Source organism: Spermophilus citellus (genome assembly GCF_964194105.1).
Source record: "Spermophilus citellus genome assembly, chromosome: 1".
NCBI classification, from domain to species: domain Eukaryota; kingdom Metazoa; phylum Chordata; class Mammalia; order Rodentia; family Sciuridae; genus Spermophilus; species Spermophilus citellus.
Genome location: NC_138182.1, coordinates 84,588,247 through 84,607,636, shown reverse-complemented (window position 1 = coordinate 84,607,636; position 19,390 = coordinate 84,588,247). Strand labels below are relative to the sequence as shown.

Below are 19,390 nucleotides of genomic sequence, written 5' to 3'. Positions count from 1 at the left end.
TGAGAAGCATAGATTTCCCAGGTGTATCATGGAGAGTGATGCTAAGTAGAGCCACTCCTATTTTTCATGTGTTCTTCTTAAGATTGGAAGCATGGGAGGATAGCACCCCATCCTTGCAGGATACTAGGTCCAAGCTCCAGGATATCATTATCAGTTCTTCCATCAAAAGAGATTTTAATAATCTATTAAGTCAGCAGCTTCTGGCTGGTATGGTACATGATGAGATAAATGGATCTCATGAATCCTTCTTTGCTATAAAGTGGATCCCTCGTCTCAAATGATCCATGTGCTTAGCTAGTAGTGTTGGATGAGCTCCTGCAAGCTGGAAAAGTACACTCATACTCAGAAAATAAGTCAAATCCAGTCAAAATGAACTATAGTCCTTTCCAAGGTATAAGAAGTGGTTGATCTCCTTGAAGGTTGTTCCCTGCTGCTGTTAGGCTAGACATTCAATAGAAGCAGCAGTTGCTACACCAACACTGACAAACAGAAACCCTCTATTGAACTCATGCACAGCCATCATCAGTAATTTTTCCACATACTCACAGACCAAAAAAAATTACCTAACAGTAATATTTATAAAATAATTAGATACAAATAATTAATAATAATTTATGTGCTATCACTTTAGTGGTTCTTTGAAAAAGGACACACATAATTTGAAACAAAATACACTTTTTATTCTTATACAATGACAACTACTTAATTATAGGACATTTATACCTGTTGGGCACCGTAAAAACTTCTCAAACTTAGAATCTGAGATTGAACATGCCACCCTCTTTTGATGTTCCACATTTCTGTACATGATTTATATCACAACAACCAACTTCACAAAAATATGACAATATTGAAAGGAATGTAGTATGATCGAATGTCAAAAACATTTACTACCTCAAGCTAATAGTTTATGACAGATGTTACCATGTTTCTTTTGAAATTCTGAAATAGTAGATGGCATACCAGTGCATTTGCTGTGGTACACTGAGGTGCCTTGGTGCAGTTGGAAATCAGTGTACATGTGTGTCTGTGTGTGTATACAGTTCCTTTCTCCCTGGGTCCAGCACCTACAAGTAGATTTGTTGAAAATTAACTCTAGTTATTGGTTAATCTTCATGCAAGCACCTTTTAGCCAGCAGAAGTAGGCCAATTTGAAAGCCCCCAGGGTTCAAGCAAATTTGGGGGTTCATAGTTTTCAAGTGCATCAATTTAGATATCTCAGCCTAAGGGCGAGGGGTGCATCCTTTCCTAACCAGAATAGTGACCCTGGCATTAACAGAGGGTCAGTGTTGTGAATTAAACATACCCTGGACCTTTGCTATCCTTACAATTTAACCTCTTTCCTCCTACTGGAGGTTTTCCTTTATATGCTACTAATAAAAATGTTTCTTTTTACATTTTTCCCCAAATTATCTTCAGCTTTTCATCATCTTTCTCCAACCCATCAATGTTGCTCACCAATACCCCTCTCATTACATTGTCCTAATAATAAATAACCTCCCTCTCTCAAAAGCCCAGGATAGTGTTCCACTTCCACAGAAACTGCATTCCAATTCACACCAGTGAAAATTCTAACAGTGGAACAGCCACAGTACTTGCCAAGGATTAACAGCATCAGGTCTCCACTGATACTTCAGAATGGGGTTCTCATTGCCAGCCAGTACATAAATCTAGCTCCAAAGTCAGTCTGTGTGTGTGTGTGTGTCTCTCTCTCTCTCTCTCTCTCTCTCTCTCTCTCTCTCTCTCTCTCTCTCTCTCGTAGGACTAGGGATTGAACCCAGAGATACCTCTGAGTTACATCCTAGCCCTTTTTATTTTCTTCCTTCAAGACAAGGTCTTGCTAAGTTGCCCAGGCTAGCCGCGAACTTGCAATCCTTCTGCCTCAGCCTTCCCAACTGCTGGAATGACAGGTCCACTGCAAAGTGTCATTTTGAAATCTACTTCCTCAGAATATTCCTGGTACCACCTGGGTAGAGTCCCTCAGGAAAGACTAAAATGAAGATGTGCACACTCAGAAATATATTGTGGAGTGCTCTCAGAATCTACAGCTGTGAGGCAATGAATGGAGTAGGACTGAGCAGTCAAATGAGCGACCTATGATGTAGTCACAGGAAGAGCTTGACAAGTCCCAAGAGGAACTAAGGTGAAGGGATGGGCTTTCAAAGTTACCTTGCCTTAGGGCAAAAGAGCCAGGCATTTATACACCTACACAGAAAAGATACTGGCTTCACAAGAAGGGAAGGCTTGCCTTTGGCAGAGGAAGCTCTGTTAGCTCAAGGCAATGCCTGGGGAAAAAACTCAGCTATAATTAGCTTTAGCTACTAATACTCCCATAAAGCTAGAGGAAAATGTGCTAAACTGGGTATGGAGAGAGATCTGGGGCCTAGTAGCACCTGCCACACCACCACTGGACTATGACAGCAATTGGGTTAGTGAGGGAAGGCAGTTAAGCATTTGCTCTGCTTTCTTAGGAGAAACTACAGTTGATAAGAGTAAATTTTTCTTTACAAAAGAGCTCTAGCTAACAAACATAGAAGGAATAATAAAATTATAGGGAAAAATTATCATTTTTAAATCCCTAATAAAATTACTGACTCAGGCAAGGATTATTAAAGGATGCTAAAACCATTAGGTGAAAGATATTCAGTGTGCTGAAGTCATTAGCGCATGATTATGTGCTCCTTACAAATGGAAAAAGTAAGGTCTAGTGGGTACCATGTTACCCAAGTAATCAGACTCAGCACCATTTTATAGTGAAATTAACTGACAACCTCTGATGGAAGCAACACACAGTATTCAACATTATATACAAAATATCCTTGCTAAAAATGTCTAAACAAAATCTAATGAAACCTTAAGAGATGAACAGTAGCTGGGGCCCTGCCCTTAAGGAGCTAAATTTATATGACATTATAGAAAAGGTTAAATATTAGTGACAAAAAGTGGTCATGATAGCCAGGGGTTAGAAGGAAGGACTAAAGAAACATTCCGAAGTGATGGAGATGTTCTATACTTGATTATGATGATGGTTCCAAGATTCTTCAAATGAATATTTAAAGAGAGTGTACTTTATGTATACTTTAGTATACATAAATTAAACCTCAATTAACCTTACTAACCCCTCCCCCAAAATCCTGCAAATTTAGTGTTTTTGAGAAAAACATGAGACCATTCTGTTGTTTTGTTTTTTAGTGTCAGGAATTAAATCCAAGGGCCCTTAAGCACTGAGCCACATCCCCAGTACTTTTTATTTTTAATTTTGAGGCAGGGTCTCACTAAGTTGCTTAGGGCCTCACTAAATTACTGAGACTAGCTTTGGACTTGTGATCCTCCTGTCTCAGCCTCCAAAGTCGCTGGGATTATAGGCGTGTGCCACCACACTGGGCTTATTCTGTTGATTTTTAAACAAATATTGTAAAATGTGAAAGTATTTTTAAATTAACATTTTTATTTTCTTTTTAAGACCCCAAACAAGATTGTTCTCTTTTTTGAACTGAGAAACTAATTCATTTCACATTTCTACCTTTCATATGCCAACAGAGCAGTCTTTGAATTAACATTGAATTATACATTGTATAGGACTCCACAGATGTAATAACTATATCAAGAAAATTACTACCTATTCATAAATACATCCTACATCACTTAATACACTACTATACTCCACATCATTTACAACCACAAGAATGGTGAGTTATACACCATGTCAGTATGATGTCAAAATACATTCTTCTGTCATGTATAACTAAAAAGAACAAATTAAAAAAATAAAATAAAGGGCTGGGGATGTGGCTCAAGTGGTAACACGCTCGCCTAGCATGTGTGAGGCACTGGGTTCGATTCTCAGCACCACATAAAAATAAAATAAAGATACTGTATCCACCTAAAACTAAAAAAAAAAATAAAATAAAATACACTCCAATTTTCCTAGCTGTAAACCATCAGGGTTAGCCAGGCTTGGTGGCACATGCCTATAATACCAGTGGCTCAGAAGGCTAAGGCTGAGGATCTCAAGTTCAAAGCCAGCCTCAGCAAAAGTGAGGTGCTCCTAAGCAACTCAGTGAGACCATTTCTCCAAATAAAATATAAAATAGGTCTGGGGATGCGGCTCAGCCATGAGTGCTCCCACTACCAAAAAAAAAAAAAAAAAGCCATCTCTTTTTTTTTTTTTTTTTAGTTGTTGACAGACCTTGTTTTATTTATTTATATGTGTTGCTGAGAATTGAACCCAGTGTCTCACACTTGCCAGGCAAGTGTGCTACCGCTGAGCCACAGCCACAGCCCTAAAATCTAATTCTTAACTTGCTCTTCAAGATGTCCCGCACTCCTGCACTTTTAGCCAAAGCCTCCATTTTCAGAATGAATTCCCACTCCTCTCCCTCTTGATACCTACAGCATTAACAAAAATCTCACCATTACCTACCCACAAACTGTTTTTCGTCTCATACATTTGAGCAGGCCTAGTGCCACCCTTTTCATAATAGGTCATGCTTTCTTAGCTACTTCATTTAACACTTTCACAAAAGTATCTGCTTCTGTGTCTTTCACTCCTAGATAGAAAATACACTCAAATCTAGGAACAGGGATGTATAAATCTTTATAAGACCAACAATTAGGGCTAAGTAATAATCCCTGAATATTTGTTAGATTAACTGACTATTTAACCTCTTTCAACTAGAATCCTTTGTGCCTGTAGGATGGGCTCAAATACCATTTCTAACAAGAAAAAAAAAAAAGATGAAGGAACTATGCTGGTTTAAATAGCTTACACAAGAAAAGCAATTCACCATTTTGGTCACAATCTCCTTTATTGTTTCCACTAACTTTGTTTTACCACTGCAAAACCCAAATATCCTGACTCCTCTTTATCCCGTAGTCTATCAGCTCCTTCCTAGCATTACTGCTCTTTTCACCAAATAGTCAAACATAGTGACCAAAAACCTTCAGTGTCTATTTTTCTTTGACTTCCAGTCACACTTTAACCTTGAAACAATCAATTAGAAGTTATTCCATGTCTCCTTTGAGTGTAAAAGTTTATGATTGAAATTTTAACATTTTATAGGCACTTACCATGTGTGGGCACAATGTCCTTTGCAAAACCCTATGTTACATGTAAAGAAACAGACCAAGAAAACCTCTTAACTTGCCCAATTCAACACATTAAAAAAAGTAAAACTGGCATTTGAACTAAGGCAGTCAGCCTCCATAGCTCTAACATCCAGCCATTGAGCTATGATGCTTCCGAAATGCAAGGCTATTCCACTTACACTCAGAACTGATCAAACAATCATTTCCTGTCAACCCTTTCCCCAAAAGAATGTTCCAATTTTGATAAGTCTCATTCATTCAAAAACATGTTTACTCAGTCACCGAATGAGTTATTTCCACATTCAACGCTGTCATTGAGACCAAAAGAAGAGTAAAAGACAAGATCCTTGTCTTCAAGTCCTCAAAGCCCTCACTCTCAGCAAACAAATCAAAACAGGAATTTGCATTTTACATGGAAGTTACACAATGTACTCAAAGTTTCATAACTTGCAAATAATAGAGCCAGGATTTAAAAACCAGTCAGCATCAGAGTCCAAGTTTGTTAGTATGTCATCAAGGTCACAGATATTCCATTAGGCTTTAATCATTCAGTTTCTCAACCCCATACTACTAAAATACAATCTATACTGATCAATTCATTCAACTGTGGTTGGGAATCACTCCCAATGTTTTTGTTCCTTGTACACAACATGCTTGTTCCCATCTCAGAACCTTTATAATTTCCTAAACACTCTTCCTCTAGATCTGCCTCCTCATGACCATATTTCAACTTAAACACCAGCTATCAAAGATCTTTCACAATCATGTCCCTTAAAACAACCCAACTACAAATGCTCTATCACATGAAATTGGCTGTATTTCCTACATAGTTACCTATCACTAACTGAAATTACCAGTTGCCTATTTCTCCCACTAAAGTGGAAGTTCTAAGACAGTAGAGACCTTATTTATTGAGCTCATTGCTACATCTTCAGCCCCTACAATGGTGCCAGGCACACAGTAGGTCCTTTATATTTACAGGATGAATGTCACAAAAACGTGCTAGACATTCAGATTACCAAAATGAATGAATATCATCCTCCACAAACTCCCAGTCTGTATATTTCCTCCCTGTCTAAATAAAGACCAGCCCCTATTCTTCTCAACAAACTAACTTTTCGCCTATCAACTTAAACTTGCTCCTGAGATAATCCACTGATGTTTCGATCAATTATCCCCCCCTCAATTCTTTAATCTCTCCCTCTCCACTTACCCTCCCATATTTTAATACCCTACCAGCCTCCAACACTTCCTGATTCTTTCTTCAATCCTGATCTCCCCCAGGCTATTCCCATTCACTCCTCACCCCATCCCTCTACTATAATCTTTTCCTAAAACTTCTCAGTGACCTAGAACGTGTGATTAACTTTCTTCAGCACTTAACCCTTCTGAAAAACACTTTCCATCTATTTTCCTAGGGCCAGAGATGTTATCCTCTCTTGATTCTCTTTTTAATTTTCTGATCTCTTTTTTAGTTTCCTTATCTCCTTTCTCTCACACCTTCAAACTTTTTGATCACTAAAACTCCATCTCTACTCATTCCATTCTCTAACTAAAGCTTTAAACAAATAATTATATCACGCATTAAGCTCTTCTTTTCCATTCACCTTTAATAAGAAATGTGATCGAATCCTTAATCAAACTTCAATAAAGAGTAGCTGCAAGCTAAAACTTAGAAAAAAATAAGGCAAACTATCATAAACAATAATGTTATAAACAAGCATTAGTAGATAATATCAATATCATAAGTCTGGCTTCAGTATTTCTTGAAATACCTAAACCAAAGTGATTTCTCATCAATTTGTACCAAAATAAACCAAAGACTAAAGATCATTCACAAATTTTATGTACATGATTAACAAATATTAATTGTCTAATAACTGTTAATAATTTCTAGATTCACAGAAATCACATTATTGTACAAATAAAGTAGTTGAAAGTCAAAACAGGAATATACCAGTCACAAATTATTGTATAAGTCTGGGAAAAAAACATAAAATAATTTTAAACCTTTGAGAGATATAATAATTTTTGAGTGTCACAATTCAGAGACTTGAAGCTCAAAACTATACCTAATTATCAGAGCAAACTCTCTCTGTGGTTTTGTGTTATTTTCAAAACCATTAGCAAGAAACAGACTTGCACCATTCTGGCTTTCAGTCTAGGTAGCAAAGGGCAGTTACACATCTTTACATATCCATATGATAAAATTATTCATGTGCTCAATTCCATAAACAATCATACACATGAGAAAAGAAGGGTGTGAACAAAGCTCCATCTTCACAACTGTCTCAATGGAAAAAGCACAATGCATACTGATAAACTACAAATACCTGACTTACAGCCTAACCACTCAGGAATGGAAGAAAAAAGAGATCTGGTTATTACCTAATAAACTGCACATTCAGTAATACTGTATACTCATTTGACAAACCCTACTATGCTTTCCTAATGCACTGCAAGAAACTGTGGGAAGAAATGAAGGCAACTCCCAATTATCACTGTCAAAGCTGCTGAAACAAGTCAGTCACCATCCTTCAGGGTGTGTGGCAAGTAAGGGCATGGGAAAGAAAACAATGGGAGAGCCCTTGGCAAAAAAAGGTACCCACATTTAAAGAAAAAGAAAATGAAAGTGAATGAGCATCTACATGGAGGAAGCTAAAGGTGCAGGCTTTAAATGAACAAGATCTAGGAGCTAATCAAATTTTCTAACTGATAGCAGTTGTACATTATACCAGTTGTCATATTTTGAAGTTTTTCAGCTTTCCTTTTTCCCACAAAATCCCCTCTACTCTATAAGTACCGGAGGAAATAGAACAGAAAATGAAGGGAAATGGCCGATGGGATATGAGAACACAAGAGCAGCTACAAACACATTTCTAGAAGGCCAAAAGGCCCAGTTATCTAAATACAGCTCTGAAAATCTTTATTAGACACTTTCTCATCTACATATCTACATAAATCTCCATCTGCAACTCTTATTCATAAATCTCTTAAAACGAAACGTCTAGCCTGATAATCTAAAACTCATTCTACAAATAATGACACTAACCTTAACCTATACCATTGCTTCCCTTAGAAAAAGGCAGACTTCTTCCATTGAGAGTAGCAAAGAGAGAAAAGAATGTCATCTGGGGGTGGGGGGGCGTGCAAAATAACATTGCCGCAGAGACACTGGAAACGCCACTTTCCTCACCACTCTCGCAATTTCTATTCGTGTTACCTTTTTATCCTCTACCTATGCCTCCTCCTTCCTCAACAATACACACACGTGTCACAAATGACCAGCACCATCACCTTTTCTAGCATCACAGGCTACGCTCCCACCCTCCATAAATCCCCACATAGACAGACAGACATACACACACATGCGCGCGCGCGCGCACACACACACACACACACACACACACGGAGGTGACACTACAGCCACCGCACCCTCTCATCTCGATAAGTGCTCTACCACCAGCATCAAGCGCCCACTGAAAGACAGCTCAGTATACACATACATGGATATACACACACGGATGCACACACACGGGTGCACACGCGACATGTGGCACAAGTAAAGAAACGCACCTGGAGGCCGGGTGTCCAGCGCTGCTACCCCCCAGGTCCCTGTCACTGAGCGCAGCTGTGTAAATCCTCCGGTAGCGGTCGGCCAGGGCCCGTCCTGACAGCAGCAGCTGGTAGTGGCCCCGGGAGTCCAAGGTGGGCAGCCCCAGCCCCAGCCCCGCAGCAGCCACGGAGCCCTCGGGAACCGACATGAAGAGCGCCCCAGGCGCCGGGGAGGAAGAGATTGTGGCGGCTGGGAAGAAACCCTCCCCGCCAGGCCCCGAGGAGGAGGCGGCGGGGGAGGCAGTCGCTGCGCACATCATCATCCTCGCCGCCGCCGTCGCCGCCTCGTCCCCGCGGGCCGGGCGGGCAGACACGCGCGCGCACTTACACCCCTTGCCAACGACGACGGCTCTGGCGGCGGCCTCTGGCTCCCGCAGCAGGGAGACTACAAAGACAGCGACCTCCTCCTCCTTCTCCTCCTTCTCCTCCTCCCCCCCGCGCCGCCCTCGCCGCTACTGGGGCCGCTCATCTAACCCCGCCACCCCGGGTGTGTAAGGAGGAGGCGGTGCCGCCGCTGCCGCCGCCACCACCGGGGGTACCCGCAATGGGAAGCTGCCGACCTCACTGAGCATGCGCCAGGCCTTGCACATGCTCAGTAACTCGAGTTCGTCTCCTCCCACCCCGCCCCTCCTCTACCACTGCTCCCTCCGCCTCTGGGCTTGGGGTGTGGGGGCGGTCTGGCGGTGCGGAATCTACGGAAAAATCCACTTCTCCGTGTTTTACTAGCAGCATGAGCAACTAAAAGGAGAGGGTGCTTGGAAGGCTGTCAGATAAGGGCCCCTGCCTTCAGGTACTGTTCCATCCAGTTGAAAGAACAAGAACCTGAAAGAGGGAACGTGCCCATCACCAGAGGATTATGCTCTCCTGCTTCCTTTTCCCTGAGTCGTTGCTGCCAACAGGAAGATTCCTTGTGAATGGTGCTGATTAATTCAGAATTCAAGATAGAAATGACCATCCGAATCCCGTCCGCCTTTGTATTTTGGATTTTTTATCATTAGGATTTAAGTCTCTTGAAACAGCATCACTTACAAAGAGGTAGTAATCAGATATATTCTTTTTTTCTGTGAAGATATAATTAATACACTGACATTCCCAATAGAGAGTCATTCCCAAATTCTTGTTCTCGTCATTTATATCAGAGTTAAATAAACCTTAATGCAATAATGTTTTTCCTAAATATTATTTTGTTCATTCCTCACTCACCCGGAGGGTGCACTTTTATCTCTTGACAGTGGTCACTATCTTTCTCTGCCTGTACTTACATTATTAAAGATGATTCTTGAATATGACTTGAAACTATAATTGTAACTAAGACTGTATAACATCTGTAAATCTCAGAGCTACCAATGATCTTATCCTTGTTATTTATAAAAATGTATCATTTGCAGAGTGCTCTGTTCCAAGTTATTCTACTAACCTCATCTACATAAATGTTCTAAAAGCATGTGCCAATGCCCAGTGTTTTTTTTTTCTTTTTGACTCTCAATTTCAAGAGTTTGCCTGATTAATTTACAATTCTGACAAAATAATTTTCAAGTGCTATCATCACAGTATCTTTCATCTGCTTACTACTTCTTATCTGTTCCTCTTCTTTAAATGGCTTTATCTCTAAGAAAAAAAAAGAAGTCTTGCTTAGTTTTTGAAAGTACAAAAAAGAGTGGAGAAGTAAATTAATTCTTACTTTGGAGAAGTAAGGTGCTAAAAAGAGTGAATGTTATCTGGAGTTTTAAATGATAGATGTAATGTCATTTAGAATTTTTTTAAAAAGATATCTAGAAATGAGATAATGAAAATACAGGAACAAAAGGCAGACATGGAGAATCAATATTTTAATACCTATTCAACAAATTTTGCACTTTTTGTTTCCTCAGCTCTAAGTAATATCAGAGTTTATGTTTATTTTTGTCTTCCTTAGTCCCTCGTCTGGAACTTCACACATAATAAATATGCAATATATGCTTTGTTAAACTAAATTTCTATCCAGATGCTTCAGCACAGTTACAAACCCTACTGTAGAACAGGATGTTCCCACACCCTACCACCACCTTGGAGGAGAACCAAGACACTGGCTCTACACTCTAAGGGTGGAGTTCAAGTCCAGACAAGTAGGCTCTGCAAAGGTGCATTAGTATTGCAAAAGTCATCAGGATAGCTAAAAGACTCTAAAATCAGACAACCTTGGATTTGGACCTGGACTCGGTGCTACTTACTATTTTATATCTTTGGACAAGTTTTCTACTTTGAATAATGGTCAAAAATAATAACTACTACATAAGGGAGGATTTAAAGCGTCTTGGATGTCCACCTTGACACATGGCTTTTTGAAAACTATAATATACATTAAACCACACACACTAGACTTTTCCATAAACGTAGGAATGAGGTCTGTGTCTATTCACCCTTCCATTCCCTGCTCCTAGCATGGAATGGGTTGAGTGAATGAATGAATGAATATTGCCTACACAGAGAAGCATTTCCAGGGCAGGCTTAGGTGGTGGCATATGCATTCATTGCCCATTTAGAATTTCTAAAGAACTGTGACCCCTGTAGAGTTTCTAGTGGAAAAAGACTCCGTGTGGCTTCACTGGTCTCCGGGTTCCTCCCACCTTTTCATTTCACTTCAGACTTTATAACTACTTTTCAGTCCCAAACAAGCCCCTTCCTAAGCCTCCTGGGTACATGCAAAACCTGGTAACTGGATAATTTCCTAAGAAATCCGATAACATTGAGCAACCCCACTAGGCATGCGCAAAGTCCACACACGCTCACTTAGGTATCCGAGGGTGGTGTTTCTGTTGCGGTTGGCAGCGTTTCCTTCCACGGCAGCGGCAGTGGTCGCTCTATTCTAAATTGATAGCCAATGCTGCGGGATTTTTTTTTCTCCCCCCCCCCCACCCTCGCCCTACTCTTTCTTCCTCCGCGCTGTGTCCTCCTTGGTTCCTGCAACTGCCACAGCTACTGCTGGCTACCTCAGAAGGCTGCCCTCGGATTCCGGGGAATGGGGCGCGTATCTGGCAGAAAATGGTGTTTGGAGTGACCCTTAATTCCATGGTCAAGGGGACGTGAAAGGGAGGGTGGACCCCAAGGCAAGCCCAAGCCATCGCTGCAGATGGTAATACCTGTGTCCTCTCCCGCCACTTCTGCAAGCTCTACTACTGTATTGCCTTATGCAGGCCAAGTGTGTGTGTGTGTGTGTGTGTGTGTGTGTGTGTGTGTGTGTGTGTGTGTGTTGGGGGGAGGTGTGTCCTATTATTCAAGGAACTATGCAAAATAAAAGAATACAGAGGGCTTTGCTTTTATTTTTCCAGCCCCACCGAGCACAGCTCCTGCACTTTCCGCGCTGCCATCTTAGCTTTATCCTGATGGGGCTGGGCGCCAATGGGTTCGCTTTAGGAGCCTGGCTGCTGGAGCGCAGCCCTGGGGGCAGCACTTGCAGCCTTGGGTGTCAACATAGGCTAGACCAGAGTGCCTGACGCAGTCGCTCTGAAAGAATAGCATGGAACCAAGGCAAATCCTGCCTTTACCCGTTTCATTACGGGCGTAGCAATTTTTCAGTCTTTGTGGTTGATCGGCTTATTTCTCAAAGGACTCTTGCATCCTTCACTCTTAGGATCATAGATTTTTGTCGTTCTTTTCCATTTGACATTGCCAATATGCACCACAATTTTTTTGAAATTTTATCACAATATTTCTACTCTATGTGCTAAAGGGAAAAAAAAAGGAAGCCAGAGCTGCAGAGCTGGTGTAATAAATAACGTGTCAGGGGCCCATAAAGTGTAGTTACACATCAGTGTTAATGAATTTCATTTAGAAGGTTAATATACGAATGCTACACTCTGACAAAGACAGGAAGCATGTATATTGTCAGACACACAAAGACTGCTAAAACCGTGTTCAAAAGTCTGAGTTTGTTTCCCTGGTTTGTACAATAATATGCTGGAACATTTAAAAACAAAATAGGGAGCTGAGAGCATTTTAAAACAAGTGTGATAGCTGAGGGTTAGAGCTCAGGATTGAAAAGTAAAGAAATGCTCACTCTTCAGTGACCTTTACATTTTTAAGGGTCGTGGAATAGGATGATATTGAATTTTAAAATAAAGTAATTTTTATATAATATATTGAATACTCCACAGTGAATATGAGAATTGATCATGGCAACTGAAATTCTCCTATTTGTAATTAATTATTTGTTTCTTAAGAGGGTCTCTTTTACTCAGCCTGGCCCGAACTCCCTGGCTCAAGCAATTCTCCTGTCTCAGCCTCCACTACACCCAAATTGAAATTCTTTAAAATATAAATTACATTTTGCATCCCTCAGCTATTTTGTCCAGTAGCCATGAAGAATTAATTATTTTTCTTTTTTATTCATGTTAGTTTTAAAAGATGCAAATTACATGTCCAAATTTTTCTACAAATAAAAAATTTAAGTTCCCAGGGGCCTGAGTTATATATGAATATTTTCATCCCTGAATTTTCATTTGAAAATATTCTTAGTGAATACATGCCCGGAAATGTGTGAATTCCATAATATATATGTAGACATAAAACACAACATTTTTTAAAAATCTTATTTACAATGCATTTAAAGCACAGCGTGCTTTCACAACTGAGAAAGTCATAGAAAGTATAACTCTCCCAAGGAACGAAGTTAAAGAATCACAGAACTTCAACTTTGAAAGCTTCAATATAGTTTATAAATAATTACTAGATTGGTGTTTATTACGAAGATTAGATAATTTAAATTATATACCTTCAAACACTAAAGGATCATTAGAATTCATATATAAAACAGCAATTTTATCATATCAGAGTTTTTTAAAAATATATTTAATAAGGTTGTTGGTAAATTCATTTATCAGATTATATTTAAATGGATTTAAATTGATTTTACTAGGCATGACTTTTCTTTTCTGTTTCTGTATAAAGACATTTAACCTTTCTCAAATTACATGTTCTCATTAGTAAAGAGAATAATAATAGTGCGCACTTCATTAGATTATTTAAAAATTAAGTAATATGTATGAAGTACTTACTTGGCACACTCAGGCAGCAATAATTATTATTATTAATATTGTTCAAATATATTAATGGTCCTTTATTTGAGGTATTTCACAATCCTGTGATAGGGGAAGTAAAAAAAACAGTTATACAGTTTGAGTTATATAGACTTAAATTTGAAAATTGGGGTTCTTTTTTGAGGGGTGTAAGTGAATTTATTTTAATAGAGTCCTGTCAACAAATACAAATTTACTGTATCTTGACATGACAAGAAGAGTAGAATTCAAAGACAACACTTGTTTCCCTGAAATACCTCCTCTTGGGTAACATTAATTTACAAAACACATTACTTCCTTCCATCAGTTTAGTGAATTTTTAGAATTTTAACTGATGATTACATTTTGACACGTGATAATTAAAAGAGATAATAGTTTCTTCTCACATTTTGAGTGGCTATAGTATATGTAAAGACTCATATATAAATTGCAAATCATTCATAGTTCATAGCTCTGTTACTTTATCTATAATTAACATGAAAATCTTACCTCTGCTTAGTTTGACTATTTTGATAATTGTTTTTATTTTTATATTTTGAAAGTAAAAAAGGGTCACCTTACTCTGTATGTAGTCTCTTAAAAATATGTGGCTTTTTTTTTTTTTTTTTTGATGCTACATTAGGTTTGTCTTCAAAGTAGGCCAGACGCAACTGAAAAAAGTTCTTAAGAATATATGATTCCTGGGCTGGGGCTAGGGCTCAGCGGTATAGCGTTCGCCTAGCACATGCCAGGTGCTGGGTCGGATCCTCAGCACCACATAAAAATAAATAAAGATATTGTGTCCAAATACAACTTAAAAAGTATCTTAAAATAAAGGATATATGATTCCTGAAAAATATTATATATTCTTCCTAAATTAATCTGTGGTTAGTGACAGTGTTTTCTTAGTTTATACAAAATAATATTATTTATGTGATATCAAATATTAAGAACTGAATTAATTATTACTTAAGTCATTAATTAGCTAATTAGTAATTAATTTACTTTCTGAAGAGAAAAAACTGTGACTTCCCTATAGATACTTCTGCTCTGTACAGTAGGAGAATGACCTCTGCATATTATATTTTCCAGGTCTCTCTTGCCAGCTAGGTTCAAATTAGGTAAGACTGTGGAATGAAATGGGTGATTGGAAAGTGGGTAGAGGAAAGAATTAATCTCTCTTCTCTCCTTTCTCCCAGATCCTTCTCTCCCACTCTCTCCCTCCCCCACCTTTTTTTTCTCTCTTTCTCCTCCTCCCCTCCCTTTGCCCCTCACTGCTTTGGACAACAGCAGTTCCAGCTCCTGTTTAACAGCTTCTCCTCCATAGTTCAGGGGCAACCAGGAAACTTATTGCTACAGAATCAGCATTTCTTCCTCGGATTGTAAAGCTTCGTGATAAAATTAATCCCTGAGATGTCCCTTGTTTGTCTTTTTAATTCCTTCAGTACCATTACAATTCGTTTCCATATTCCATTCTCCACCTTTATGACCTGGCATGCACTTGCTTGTTTTCCTGATTGGACCCTGAATGATACAAATGCTCTTCCATCCAAATAGTAAACAATATGTGGCTTCTCAGCCAAATGATGGGAACTGGACTTTAAAACTTGTTGGATCTGACTTCAATTAGCCAGACAAAAACCTGCTTTGAAAACAGTTTTGGTTGATATGCCATATCCATTCTATTTTAAATTCCCTTCTTCTTTGGTCTTCTTCCATGCTAGACACTGGAAAAAGTGAAATAGTCTGTCTGGAAGTCTCTGCTAAGTTGGCTTTGTAACATAATTCAGGCCAGCAAGGACGGAAAATCTGTTGGTATTACTTTTCTCTCTCTCTTCCTTTTCACCTCAAAGATAGACAGAATGGCTGATATTTTTAGCCCTGAGATAAGGGCCAAGAATATCACTGATATTGATGTGACACTGCAGAGCCATTAAACAACTTATTTTTACGCAAGCAAAATCAACTTCTAATTGTCTCAGGTGGGTTAACGAACTATTCTGTTCCTTGTGGTTAAAATGTTAAACTCCAGCATCTTATCAGCGTGCACTTCTTATCTGGAGAACACCAGTAGTCTAAAACAAAAATTATGGAAAGTAATTAAAAGCATAAACATCCACTCATCCACCTGGGTCCTAAATTTTTTTCATTTAATTGAGTCAGAAGATCAGAAAGTTCACTGGACAGTATTTTATATTATGCCTTTGGATTTTATTTATTATTATTACAGTATTGTTCCTCCCAGATAACCCCTTCCAGGTCTAAGGTAAGTCCCCAGCTGCTGAAAATTTGACTGCTGGCTGCTCATGAATAAACCCCTATTATGAATTGCTCTTGACCTTAGGAAGCTGTTTTACTCAAGGTTACAACCCCTCTCTAGGGGAGCTGCCTCAAACAACTCCTGAATATGGTATACAAAGACCTGGCACTCTGACTTTGACTCAGGATGATTCTGAAGAGCCATTGCAGCTTCCAGAACTAGAATTAGCCAAAGCCTTTGCATTGCTTTTCAGTTTCTCTCTGTCTCCCTGCCCTATGTCCCCACTACTCATGTTTTCATTGCTCTTTCACAGGTAATGTTGAAAACTCTTTATAATAAACTTTCTACATGTAAGTCTCTATCTCTGAGTCTGTCTCTAGGGGAGTCCAATTTGAGTCAGTTGGTTTGGGGAGTTAATCTGAAGAAATGGATTCTCAAATGGGATTTGGGAGCTGGATTATTAATTGATCATTATAGATGAGGACCCTATCTATAATGGACAGTATCTAAGATAACACACATGAACTTCGTTTGAAAATATCTCTAACCTGTATAAACCCTCCCCCTTGTGTATGGGAAGGATCTAAAAATCCTTCCCAACCAATAGAATATGCCAAGCTGTCAGAATGTGCATGATTATACTTGATTAAGTCATATACTGTTATATAATATGATTAAGTTTAAACTATTATAAATCCTGTCTGACTGAGACCCTCTCTTTCTTTCTGGCTTTGAAGAAGCAAGCTGCTCCAACAGCTGATAAGGAACTGAGTCCTTCAGTCCCATAGTCTGCAAAGAAATGAATTCTATCAAAAACAAGAGTAGTCTGGAAGTGGTTACTTTCTGCATGAGTCTCAGATGAGATTGTAGCCCTAGATGACATCTTTTATTCTTTTCTTTTTGTTTTGTTTGTTTGTTTGTTGTTCAGGGATTGAATCTAGAGATGCTTAACTACTAAGCTACATATCCAGCCCCTATTTATTTATTTATTTATTCATTTATTATTTTTTGGAGACAGGGCCTCACTATGTTGCTGAGGCTGGCTTTGAACTTGGTGATCCTCCTGCCTCAGCTTCCCAAGCTGCTTGGGTTATAGGCGTGTACCACCACACCTACCCTAAAACATCATCTTGACTACAGCCTTATAGACGACAGAGCCAAAGTCATACACAGACTCCTAATGTACAGAAACTATGAGATAATAATGTATCATTTTAAGGCCCTAAGTTTGTGATGCTACTGTTATGCAGAAATAGAACACTCATTAGAGGGCATCCTTCCTGGAAAACACAGTATCATCAGAGATGATAGAAAGAGCTTTGATAGTCCTGACATATGGTAAATGTAGTTGTACAGTTGCTGAACTTTTCACTGGAGGTAAACTACAGTGTGTTTCCTGTAGATGGGACTGCACTTGCAGGTACAAGATAACCCAAGATATAGATGCACTGGAGAAATGAAGGGCTGAGAGTTAGGTCCTATTAGGTCCAGTGGTCTGAGGCCTGTCAGGTGTCTCCTACAAAGACAAGGGTAAATTATCACATCTCACACTTCCTACAGCAAAGTATGGACAACACTTGCTGAACTTCTTTGGGTTCTGAAGGCATAATACTTGGGAATGTAGCTCTGACAATTTACTTAATGACGGATGGTGCCAGCTTTAAGTTGTGTCCAGAGTGGGAAATGGCACCATATTATCTCTGGGCTGTGGCATTGTCAGTCTTGTTTTTTTTTTTTTTTTGGACCACAATGTGTCACAGCCTAGGAAATTAGTTGTATTCATGGCAGGAAAAAAAAATGCTGTGAAATAAATGGAGAGTTTCATGGGACAAACATAAAAAAGAGCTCAGAGCTCTGGAGCAAGACCATGTGAGCTTTAGGGGAAAAAAACTCATCCGCTATTTTTAAAAATGGCCTTGGCACACTACTGGGGCCCTGATAGAGGCAGAGCACCTCACCATGACATGTCAAGTCATCACCATGAGAAGTAAAATGGCTAGGATATTTACATTACATTTACATTTACATCAGGAGCTGGATTTTGTCAGACCCACCAACTATGAAATTTCAATTGGCATCAATCTATGGCAAAAATGGAGGACTTGGCATAAACAGGGTCGAAACTAGACATGCACAGAGTCAGAATAAAAGTAAGTAACATGTTTTTGTGGCAAGACTCACATGTCATCCACCACTGTTGCCCTAGTGCCTGTCCCCTATGCTCAAACATATGGTTGCACCGAATGACTTATGACTAACTGGTGGAAGAAGAAAAAGGCTGAGACTGGTTCATGCATAAATTGACTTAGTAAGTGGGTACAAGCTGAAAATGGACTGCTATTAGACTATGATCTTGATACATGATGATGAGACAAAATCTTCCAGCAGTTCAAATCCTTCAGTGCACATCATCACCCATTTTGCAGATAAAGAGATGTGGCCTGAAGAAAGAGTATGTAAGATTTGTGGGTCGTAGCACATGTTTTGACTGGTTAGAGGCCTGGATGAAGAAAGGAAGATTGGGAAGAAGTCTATGAAACAGATATGTGAATGGATCTATGGGAGTGGGTATGAAGTGTGAATATCTTTGGATGACAGAGTGATACTCATTAGAGGGCATCCTTCCTGGAAAACACAGTAAGAGCCACACTGGAAGTTTCCATCAGTTGATGTCAGTTAGCCTCAGTTTTATCCACCCAACAGTGGCACAAAGGCACATGGATAGAGTAGCCACGGTGTAGTGATGAGAGTTATGCTTGGTAGTAAGGACAGAGGTTATGCATGGAATTTATAGCCAGGATTTTCACTGAACAGCAATGGTATGGTTTATTGCCAAATGTACAAAAATGCCAACAAAAGAGAATAACAGTAAGTCCTTAAGATAGCATGATCCCTTAGGGAGATCAACCAGCCACTTGCTGGACAGCTGATTACATTACACTCTAAAAGCGTCAATGATTCAACTTGGCTGAGGTTGATATATATTCTGGTTTGGGGTGGCCTTCCCACCTAGAAGGCATTCATTGGCTTGCACCATTATCTGAAGACTTTCACAAATCCAGGATCCTGAAAAACATTACCCACTTTGTAGTAAACAATGTGTGAGAGTGGATATGTGACTGTGGTAGGCTAAATCACACCTCACCAAAGATGTCCATATTAACCTGTGAATATGTTGCCTTAACACGGCTCCCTGACTGCCAAGCTTACTGGCCTATGAGGAGAAGCAGCAGTAGAGCGGTAGAGCAGTGGAGCAATGGAGTGGCAGCTCAGGTGGGCCGAAGCATGGGCATCACGCATGCCCTGCAGTGGTGTGGAGCCCACCATGCAGACACAGTGAGCCAGTGCCTAGTTGAGCCAATGCATGCTGACCTGTCATCCTGTAGCAGCCAGG

At 39.5% G+C, this 19,390-nt stretch overlaps 1 protein-coding gene across 3 annotated transcripts in view; it reads right to left on the bottom strand.

Moving 5' to 3' along the window:
• The window catches only part of LOC308642763 (E3 ubiquitin-protein ligase MYCBP2-like), a 73,593-nt gene extending 64,369 nt beyond the window's left edge, over positions 1–9,224 (bottom strand). For all 3 annotated transcript variants that reach the window (XM_081282043.1, XM_081282045.1, XM_081282044.1), the window contains exon 1: positions 8,665–9,224. In XM_081282043.1, coding sequence (XP_081138169.1) covers positions 8,665–8,966 — 302 coding nt within the window. In that variant the 5' untranslated portion in view covers positions 8,967–9,224. The remainder of the gene's footprint in view (positions 1–8,664) is intronic.
• Positions 9,225–19,390: the final 10,166 nt, after the last annotated feature.